The sequence below is a fragment of the Hoplias malabaricus genome, chromosome 15 (genome assembly GCF_029633855.1).
Source record: "Hoplias malabaricus isolate fHopMal1 chromosome 15, fHopMal1.hap1, whole genome shotgun sequence".
NCBI lineage: Eukaryota > Metazoa > Chordata > Actinopteri > Characiformes > Erythrinidae > Hoplias > Hoplias malabaricus.
Window position 1 is genome coordinate 14,370,152 of NC_089814.1, and position 11,424 is coordinate 14,381,575.

At 37.8% G+C, this 11,424-nt stretch overlaps 1 protein-coding gene across 2 annotated transcripts; it reads right to left on the reverse strand.

Moving 5' to 3' along the window:
- Positions 1–161: 161 nt before the first annotated feature.
- Positions 162–10,121, reverse strand: skp2 (S-phase kinase-associated protein 2, E3 ubiquitin protein ligase). Of its 2 annotated transcripts, none has more exons than XM_066646239.1 (10): positions 9,988–10,121; positions 8,208–8,431; positions 7,588–7,699; positions 4,931–5,074; positions 4,435–4,569; positions 4,223–4,321; positions 3,983–4,110; positions 3,647–3,698; positions 3,462–3,569; positions 162–1,423 (listed from the first exon to the last, which is right to left on the reverse strand). In XM_066646239.1, exons 1-10 carry the CDS (start codon positions 9,999–10,001, stop codon positions 1,222–1,224), a joined length of 1,218 nt encoding a protein of 405 aa, XP_066502336.1. In that variant the 5' UTR covers positions 10,002–10,121; the 3' UTR covers positions 162–1,221. The 2 variants fall into 2 exon arrangements, with proteins under 2 accessions (XP_066502336.1, XP_066502335.1); XM_066646238.1 differs by having other exon boundaries at positions 7,588–7,702.
- Between the last annotated feature and the right edge of the window lie 1,303 nt (positions 10,122–11,424).

The window sequence follows — 11,424 nt, forward strand, 5'->3', positions numbered from 1 at the left end:
TCATAATCAAGAATCTAAAAGCAGTATGATAATCAGCATTAAACTGTTGTAAATTCAACATACACACAGTGCAAATATGTGAATGTAAAATTGAGAAACATTGTAAATAAAAACATTTATTTAAAATTAGTGAACAAGTATATATTCACAAAACACTTGTATCAGTTCTCAATAGAGAAGTCAAACATCCGATAGTAGTAAAAAGAGATTTCAAGATTTCAGGAATTTTGGTCATAAACAAAACATAAAATGGCCTTAAACCGTGATTTATTAAATCTGTCTGAGACCAAAAATAAAGCTGCTGAATGTTTTTCAAGCATTTCAATTTTAGAACAGTTTAAAACAATATCATTATTTTGGCAGCTGAGCAAATGTATCGACTTGACCCTTTTTTGTCCTAATGCACTAGTGACATATTTAAAAAAAATGTTCTTCCACTGCTATGCAGCATCTTTTATAAGTCTGCATTAACCATAAACACTACAGCTTGAAGATGGATTACCAGTAGTGAAATAAATTTGTCCTCAATGATCCATTCACAGTTACGATAATGAACAATGTGTAAGTGTTCCTGTCACTACATTTCTGAAATACAGCACAGTGTTAACGAAGCACTGTTAAAATAAAGCACCTGTTTATGATTGTCGGAACATAGCACCATTGCCCAGGAGATGGTCTACAAACGAACACTGAAAATATTTTAACCAAATGCTAATGTTAGGTACAAATATTTCCTGATGCATTAGTATTGTTCATTCATTTCTGTATAAACATGACCAGTGTCCATTATAGCCTTGTAAGGAGATTCACCAAACAAGTTACTAAAAATAATCACCAGTTATAACATGAGGATCTGAGGCAAACAGGAACATGGCATAATAAGTTTAAAACTATGAAACTCATCTTTTAAAACTGATTCTGTAACTTCTTAAATCAACCATTATCAAAGCACTTTAACCATTAGAACATGTCTTGTATGGCTGAAGCTTTGAAACGGCTTTTAACGTTTGTTTTATGAGATAAGGAATAAGGCCTGTTTAAACAATTGCAATTTTTCTAAAACAGCTATAGGTAACATTTTCAATGCCACTGAACACTTTCAATGTTACAGTGGATTCCCTTTAAGACATTATTATTTTAATCTAATCATCATTCAGATATTCTAAAATTCACCTCTCAATTCCAATTCCACATCCTTCATAACTGTCCTGGATTTTTAGGTTAGGGTTTGTATACCAGCCGACAGTGCATTCCCCATAGAGTGCGGTCTTTCCTCGTAGCTGAAGTTGGACGTGCCACACTAGAGAAAGGCTGAGTGTTGATCTGTATGTGTGGCAGGCCCTTGCTGAGGATGGGCAGATAGCTATCCTGTATCAAACCAAACACTTCCAAGGTCTGCAGCTTCAGAAACTTCTCAAAATCTCTGTAACAGATACAAGCAAACAATTAAATTACAATTAAAAATCCAACAAAATTGTACATATTTAATAGAATTGCTGTTACTTTAGTCACTAGTCTTATAAATGTTCCTTCCCAAGTGTAGCTTGTGCAAATCTAATGGTATATTCCTGTACTGAGTAAAACCTCCTGGACAACTGTGCCAGATAATGTCAAATATAAAAGTTTAATATACAATGATTCTTCTGTTTGATTTAGCCATACTTATGCAAAACAAATATCAGTATTGTATCTGTATGGGTTTAAGACCTAAGCTCATTATTCATGGGTTGCACTGACAATGTTTTTGGCACGGGAATCATTTTGGGAACTGATTGTCTGGTTTGAAAGTGCAGCACTAATCTAAACGACAGAAAGACTGAAATGTATCTAACAGCTCCTTTCCCTGTGCTGGAGAGTTTTAGAGCAACCAGGAGCACAGAAACTCACCTCTCCATCAGGGGTAGTATAATGAGGAGAAAAGGACTGTTAAAAATTGGTTAGCCACATTAGCATTTTTGTCATTGGATTTAATGGAAACTGTTAGCACATCAATTTAAAATTAACTTTACTGCTCTTCTTTCTGAATTGGAGTGAGTTATTTATACACAGATCATATACAAGCTTTAGCAATGGTCTTAATTCTCATGTTTTGTTTTAGTGTGACAGACTACAGACACAAGCCACACTGTTTTGTCTCAGTCTGCCCCACTGTTTACAGGGTCAATAATTAGGGATACACTGATTTTGAATTTCTGGGGCTGATATAACTAATAATTAGCAGCTTGCAGTAGATGATACCAATATTAAAAACAATTTTATCTTTTTGTAAATAAAGCAAATTCACATTAGATTAAAGCAAAACTAATTATTTTTAAAATCACAACTTTTCTTCAGTATTTGTACATTTCTGTACTTTTTCATTTTATCTTAAGTTGTAGTTCACTTTTACCTTATAGAACATTTTCTTCCGGTTCTGCATAAATGGTTTCTAGAGGGGCGTTAATTAGTGCAGCACCTGGTGTTTTGGAGTGAGTTTTTGTAATTGTTTTTTGTTTCAGTAATAAATTCAGACACTGAATGACAATTTGTGTTTTACATAAGAACTCCTGCACTGTGCTGGTTGAGTGTATCTTTCTGTTTGATATTTTAAATTAGTTTTCACCACAGAGAAATTTAATCCCAAAGACCATTCTCTGCAGAAAATGTGAAAAAAATTCCACACGACAGAGTTGTGTATTTACAGGTGTTGGTGCATAGGCACAAGCACAAAAACAGCACCAAGTTATCAGTTGTAATTGGCTAAACATCCATATTGGCAACTTTTATATTGGCCTTCAATATGTAGTGTATCACTATAAATGATCTGATCCCACTCTCCCTGTATTCTGATAGTGGAACAGATTCTTGGAGGATAAAGTCTCCACTAGTTCGGCTTAGAGTTTAATAATGTAGTTCTCCTTGTCTGCAAGTTTGAGTGATCAGTGAGAAATGTTTCCATGCCAAAAGTCTCCCTACAACCTCCACAGAGCACAGTCAGACATAAAATAACGGTTTGTGCACTTTGTGTATTGTATGACGAAAATCATTTTAGTGAACAGTGAAGTTCCCTGTTGAATGAGCATCCAATTAAAGTTTGTATTAAGTTTTATCATCGGGACAATATATGTAGTATTTTGGGACATGGCCCAAGCTCCTTTACTGACAAACACAAACAAAACAGAGCTCTGTTTACAAACGTGACGTTTATAAATGGGTCAGGGATCCACGCTTATATTTCTTTAATTTCAATGTATAGGAATAAGGAACACAAGCGTTGACAGAAACAATAAAACATTTTAAATATCGGTTTTTGAGTAACGAGTTCGTCCCCAGTATGGTGCCTACTGTGTACTGTGAGGTCAGCTGCAACCCATGGACAAGGGATGGTTTCCCAGAGATTTATCAAACCTAGTTTTGTATCAGAAATATTTTTATATTCCCCCCCACCCCACTAAAAGGAATATATGTCTAATGTAGCTTACATTAGGGCAGCAGGGTGAATCTGATAACAGCGGCTCAGACCCAAATGCTTAAGTGACGACAGCTGCTGCAGGAATGGGAAAATGTCTGTGGTCACAAGCACACTGTCACTGAGGGAAAGACAAAGGCATTAGAACTCAAAACCTGGACAGTACTCAAGATTATTTGCAATTTCAGGCTCACTTACCTTAAATCCAGATTTGTGAGATTTGGACATCTTTCTACTAGGTTCTTAACATCTAAAGCACAAAGGAAAGGAAATACAGAAGAATCAACATCTAAATTCAAAACTGATGCATGCATAAAATGAACTTAAAATATGCTTTTTATAAATTAACTGCATTAGTCACTTAAACTCCAAGACCAAATTCCTCTACCTGGTAAGCACATAATTTCAGTGTTGACTAATTCATAGCAGTTAATTTAAGTCTATGTTTAACTGTTCCTTTTTTTGGTAAGAGGCTTAATTGAGACTAAACATGCAAAACTAAATTATTTTTCCTTAATCAGTTGTTTTCCTTACCATCCATGGTCATGTTTTGCCTATATCCACTGATATTGAGTTGAGTGACATTAGATGGAATGCTGTTGCCAATAGCCTGAACATGTTGACTACTGAAGTCACACCATGACACATTCAGCTCTTCAAGTCTATATTAAAAGAGAACAGAGGGCTAGTTGATCACTGACTGATATGCATGGCCGTCAGAGTCCTGACTGTACATTTTGTTATTATAAACAACCCCCCTCCCCATATACATACTGTGTGCAGGACTGAAGCATCTCAGCCAAAGACTCAGGAGAGAAACCAGCACAGCCACACAAATTCAACCGGACCAGCTCATTATTTTGAGCCAAAGATCTGCAAAACACAAGATTCAAAAGAACATGCTTAAATGAAGGTCCACTCTAAGCAAAAACAATATCAAATACTCACAAAAACATTTGGTTGACAACATATTCTTGTTCACTTACTGGATGATGCTGTCAGAGAGTATCAGGCCTTCAAGGCTGAGATTTTGTAGCCGTCTGCAACGGGACAAAATATCCTCCAGAACAGAAGTCTGTATGGTGCAGCTGGACAAGTCCACATGCTGGACGCGCAAAAGTCTGCAACACACAAGAGATTAGCACGAATTAACAATGTGGAAATATGTAATAGTCTCAGCAACTGTGAGACTATAAACTATAAGCCACAACATTAAAACCAATGACAAGTAAATAACACTGATTACATTGTTGAAATTCACACCTGTCAAACATTGTTCTATATCAGGCAGCAAGTACGAATAAGTCAGCTCCTTAGGTTCATGTCTATCAACCCATCAATCTCAAGAACTGACTGTTCATTGCTGCCTAATATATCCCACCCACTGACAGTTGCCAATGTTAACAAGATAATATTTGTCCCTCTACTTGCCAGGGGTGTTAATGATGTGACACCCTTGAAAACAAGGCACCCACTACTCACCCTGCATTTTTAAAGCTAGGCCGACCAATGCAGACATGTGGACAGCGCAGCCTCAAGACTCCAGCACTGAGAACCTGCCCAAGCTCTCCATCCAACTGAGCTTTTCCCACCAAATCCACACTATGCCACAAGGTCTCATCAAAACTGCAAAAGTAAGGGAAATTTTTAGTTCTCTAAGACAACAATCACATTTGTCACAAGGAAATAATTATTCATTCAGTCATTGTCTGTAACCGCTTATCCAGATCAGGGTCCAGGGCCAATCCAGAACAATACAGCAGGAACACACCCTGGGCTGGTTCATCACAGAGCAAAATTACTAAACATAATTTATTTAATGTATGACTATTAAAAGTTTGTGGTGACAAAATAATTAAATCATGTGTAAAATTTGTTGTAGTACAATTGTCTAGAACATTTCACACATAAAACTGCACTCACCCTTTTCATCCCTCCCAAAACCATGCCTACACACACCTAATGTTGTCATGATATCAAAATTATAACTTTTGATATGATACCTGCCTAAATACCTCAATGCTGATACTGAAATAATACCATAGCGAAAACCTAAAACATCAGGAAAAGTAATGCATTTTCTATACAAGCTGAGGGCAGTCAGCAAAATTGTTGGCATCTGCTTGTTAAGTGTGACGCCACACGTGATCAAGCCTTCAGTGTCATACCTTCATAAAAAATGTTTACTGTTTGAATAAAGATAAATGTATCAATCAATCATGTGATCTCAGTTCAGGAGTTCAGAAACAATAATAAATTCAGCATAAAAATAAGCAAACGTGTCTTTGACAGTACTTTTCACACAGTTGCAGCTCATTCTGATGTGTGTGACCTGCCGTGCTGACCAACTTCGCTGCTCCATCTCTGGAGCATACGAGCTGTGTCGGAGAGTGAGTAGCAGCATTTTTTGGACTGGCTTTTTGCGTTTTTCTGCCACTGACATAACAGGAAGTGACGTTTTACATTCTACATTCCTGAACTTTCCAGTTTCAAGTAGCATATTCTTGTGTCTAAGTGCAGTATACCAGTGTTTAGGAGAATCATTCCATTTTTAAGTGGATTTTTGCATGTTGTGCACTATTCATTGAGGTGCAGTGGTGCGTTTCCCCAGGGATTTCAGGCTTTTAAATAACAGTAGTTTGACTGAAATGCTAATGCTAACGTTAAGGGACTAGCAGTGTAACGGCAAAAAACGCAAAGATATTTTGCATATTAACTAAAATAAGACAGCGATTGTCTGATAAAAATTTTTACTTAAATAATCCAACTGTTTCCAGGTTTAATATCGTACTGTCAAGTGTTGTAATGGGCTCCAGAGTGAAATGTGTCATATGAGGCATATTGTGCCTCAGAATGAAAATAACCACTACCACAGTAGCACATTGAAAATGGAGTGAAAATAGCCAGTACTACAGTGTAATATTGCTCTACAGAGTGGAAAATATGCCACCATGGTAGTGGATATTGTGCCACTACCATGGTTAAATATGCCAATACCACAGTGTAATATTGGTCTACAGAGGTCATCTATTGTCTTGAAAGTGTAAGTCCCTGAAACATGAACATTTTTAAAAGTGCCAGAATATTGAGTCTATAAATCGCTCTAAAAATAGATACTGGTTTAATATTGTTAAATAAAACACAGACTAAAGCAATTGCTTACTTGACATATTTCACGTTTTCTTTCATTGCCTAGTGAAAGAACATTTACATTTTGGAAATTTATGGAACAACAAAAAATAATGCTCATTAGTGCACTACTGTAAATATCCTAATATTCTGCAAAATATATTACTAGGGAGCATTGACACTCTAGTAGTGGCTATATTCATTTTAGGGCACAATAAGCCACTGTGGTATGGTTATTTTCATTCTAGAGCACAATATGCCACTGTGGTAGTGGCTATTTTAACTCTGTATAACAATTTTACACTGTGGTATGGCTATTTTCACTCTGGAGCACAATATGCCACTGAGCCAGGCTAAAAACATGAAGAGAGATGAGGATGTTGCTCTATTACTGCTCCATATGTGGATAAGTGACTTACACCTGCAGTTTCAGATACATTACTTAAGAATGAACTGACTCTAAATTCAAGATACTGCTAATTTGTGTAGGGATTGCTGTAGCTGCACACAGGACTGTGAGTTATTATGGATAAGAGTGCTAAGAAGTTCTCTCAAAAGTTCAAGATGGGACTGAGAGAGAAGTGGCACGTTTCAGCTCAACAACCTTGAGAGGCAGATCGCAAAATGTTGCTGTTGAAGTATCACTTCACCACACTGGATTTTTGCATAGTAATGTGGATGCCCTGCAGCTTTCATGGAGTTTCAGTACTGTGAGTGCCTCAACGAGAAAGCAGAAATGACAGCTGTAGTGCTGTTAGAGTCTCAGCAACAGCTAACCACTACTTTTAACCAAAATTTGCCAATCAATTGATTTGATGACTGATCATTGATGACTGAATTGATGTAAATCGATAGTCTGTAATATCAACATAATTCTGTCTGTACCCTTAAAAGACTTTGGTACATAACCCTAGGGACTACCAGTTCTGAATGTAAAACTAAAAAATATGAATAAATCAAAGAAACGCAAACAATTTCAATAAAAACGTATACTTCATATCAAAACTTACGCTAGTCTATGCCAGCGTTTACACACACGGGATGTCCTCAGGAGGTCTTGCAGAGAGAGGCGAGATAGTATACCCAACAGGAGCTCATCTGGAAGACTGTCCCAGCACAAACCTGCTGTAAGAGTGGACAGGAACATAAAGTTGACATTTTTATGCAACATATCAACGCTCTACAAATAAAAATATTAATCTCCATTTTTGTTGATTTTTAGTTTACTACATCATTTGAACTCAGTGGCGGTCCTTCACACACAATTCCACGATGAATGGACCAGTAGAAATGTTCCAAAATTCTTTGGTATTTTTTTTTTTCCTGTTATTTCCACTGAAATCGTGATTTCCATATAGATATTTATAGGACAGGGAAACTATCCATCAGAGAGCATAAGTCAATCAACAATTTCATACTGCCAGTTAACATACCAACATGTGTTTTTAACTAGGGTAGGAAGCAAGTTAGACACAGAACAAATTCCAAATTCCTCACTGGCAGTGACTTGGGAAGAGGATTAAACCCAGGACTCCAGGACACTGGAGCTGTTATTCCACCATGCCGGCTTTTTTTAATGAAGAGAACTGCAGCAGGTTAAGAGTAAGAACCGTAAGAACAAATAACTGACCTGCTGAAGCCCTGCTCTTTCTAGGACGTCTGGCAAGCACAAAAGTGTTTTCCTTGCCCTTGCTACAGGGTCGGGGCTGTTTGCGAGGGGGTGACCAGTGCTGGATGAGCTCATGTGGAGTGTTCTCTTCACCGTAGCATGGCCGTTCCTTCCGTTTCTTCTGAGACATACAAAGCAGAGACCCCTCCAAATTTTCATTAAGACATGGAAGCTCCTGAAGTGGCCTGTAAATCACGGCAAATTAAATTTTAGGAGACAACTGTAATTATAATATTTATTATACTTGAATAAAAAGGGGTGGTGTGGGCTCATAATACAGAATTTGAAATTTCCCTTATGTTTAAGTTTGATGTAGCGTTTACACACCAAAGTTTATCAGACATAGTGCTCCCTCCCCAGGCCAAATATGGAAAATAAAATGCAAACACAACGTTACTTCATTGTTTTTGTTAAGTTACTAAAAAAATCCATATGCATATCTCTGCAGCAATGTAGCTCAGCACATTAATATTTAAAAAGTTATAAAAGGTGCATTTTAGACAGGAATGTTTCCCAAAGAATCAAGTATCTTGCACTTTTACACAAAAGTTAAAACTCAGTAGAATCAGCCTGGTTAACTCCATGGGGAGGTTATAAAACCGTTATGCCATGACTCTCTTCAGTGCATAAAACCACAGAAATCGCATAAGTACTGTCCGAATGGGAGGAAATTAATATTTTACTATTTATTTATTAAGAAAACTTACCCTGTCAAAACTCAAACTGGTCTAAACTCGAGTGCTATGCAAAACCATCGGGCCAAACTACAAGTATTGTTGATTTCTAACTGAAGAAAACGCACATGCTCTAAAGGAAACACGTTTCATTAAAGTTTATGAACAATAACAGTTTGAAAGTTACTTTTAGAGAAATGCAGCTCAGTGTGGAGAGGTAGTGGTGTAAACGTGTCAGTTGGTCAAGGTGCCCAAACTTTTGCAAATGGCGGCATTTAACAACATATGTACTATATGTATAGCTAATGAAACATAACGCTTTGAGACCTCTTCCTTTTGGAACTGTAGAGTATTTTATATCAAACTTGACAAAGATGTTTTGATGCCCGCCATAAAGGAGCTAACGTAAAGGAGGATGCTCCTTCTGATCGCGCCAACTCAACAACTGAGAAGAAAGAGCCAGAAAACTGAGGAATTAAAGAAAATCATCTTTGTCACAGTAAGCTTAAATATTTTTCTTCATGGCGGTAAATGGTATTTGGTGATGGTGGTCTTATTTTACTCTTTTGGGGTCTAAACTCCAAGGCGCGCCAGAAGTTCTCCAAAGGAGGGAACTGTATCAGTTTAGCTAACGTTAGCCACACGAGGCTGGGGTTAATTTTATCTTATTTTAACTATGCGTTCCATCTTAAATTCTGCAGATATTAAATTGTGCTTTAACTGTGAAAGCAGCTTTAACCGAGTACTGAAGATTATTGAAATACACGTCTGATTCACAACGAGGCTGGAGTTACAAGACTGAGTGGAGTTAGCGAGTTAACTTCCTAACTTAGCTGTGAGCTTCGGGTAATGATCTGGTAATACGTCAAAAAAATCACTTTGGTTTTAATAGTAAATATATAAGACAGCTTTACTTATATCCAAGCCATTCTCGCCAATCATTTCTCTTATTCGGTTTGTATTTCCAAGCTGGGCCCATTGAACTATAAGCAACACTTAAACATCTAAATTGTAAAGGTATGAAATATTACATGTTTACCGCATTACACACAATTTGAAGTACTCACCTATCGACTGCCATCTCAGTATTTAAGCTGTGTTTACTGTGTATTTCTACAGTAAACGTGTCTGATTTGTTGTTGAGCACAGGGGATTGCTCTCACTGGGACGCAGGCGGCAGAGTTTAAACAGCTGCGCCGCCCACTGACCGAGCACCAGAGAGGAACGGAGTAAAGACCCCTAGAGGAGAGGAGGACTCACTCAGCTCCGTCACTCAGAATGGATCAATGACTTCCAATCACTTAGTTTTCACAAGAAAACGAGCTTACTGATTATATTACTACACACTGATCTCTAACACCACATAGTAAGTGATATGTATATTTGAGTGAAATCGGTGAAGATAACTATATGCTTTTAGGATAAATATAGGGTGACCAGATCTGAGATGGTGAAAAAGAGGACACGTCTCCGGGAGTGGGGTGGATGGTGGACGACTACTGACGTGCAGACTGACCAATTAAATGTTTACAGAGAAGGTTATCGACCAATAACGGTAGCGCTACAGTCAGACCGTCCAATCAGAAGATTTTAGGCTACTTCACCACGCCCCCTTCTTACACAAGCAAACCAATCGGAGTAGGGGAGGGCGGGACTAGTTTGTGAAAGAAACGCTTCTCGAAGTTCTATGTAAGCTCTAGAAAAACTAAATCTCGGACGTTTGTGAAATTCCGCCCGGACATTTTTCAAACTCTAAAAAAGAGGTCATATCCTGGAAAAAGTGGACGTCGGGTCACCCTAGATAAATACCTTTATAGAACCACTACACAACAACCTTTATAGAGGTTCAGTAAACCCAGCACTGCACACCAGAATGCGTTAGGGAGAGGGGTGATAACACACAGAGGTGGCTTGTTCCGGTAGTTGACTAAGCACAAAGCACAAAAGCGTCCTACTCCACAAAACAACTACACAAACATTATCAACAAAACATGTTTTGCCAGGGTTGACTGCAGGGCATGGTGAATAACATTTCAGTGGGCCCTGCCCCCTAATGTCTCTCTCTGGTCATCACATAAAATCTAAAATTCATCCCTGTTCATCCAAATACATTTTTATAAAGTATTTCCAAATAGGAAATCCCATAATGCCTTAAAAAGTGACATAGTTTTGACTCCACACCTTCACCTTATTCAGTATGAACAGATCAATGAATATACAATTAACCCACCCATCACCCCTCAGCCACTAACCAGCTGCTCAAAAGCCCTGTCCCAAAGTTCCCAGGATTGGTTCCTCAGTTTTCCCCTGATATAAGAGACCCTGGCTGTCTGAATCCTCCTGTTAGAGACTGTTTGGGACACTGCAATTATAATGCAGAAAGGATGTCATCTTTGCCTGCTTATTTCACTCATAAAACATCTTCTAGCTTATAAAAACACTAACAGACATATTAAGAAGGTGATAATTTAATTGGAGGGCATCTATAACTCCTCACAGACACG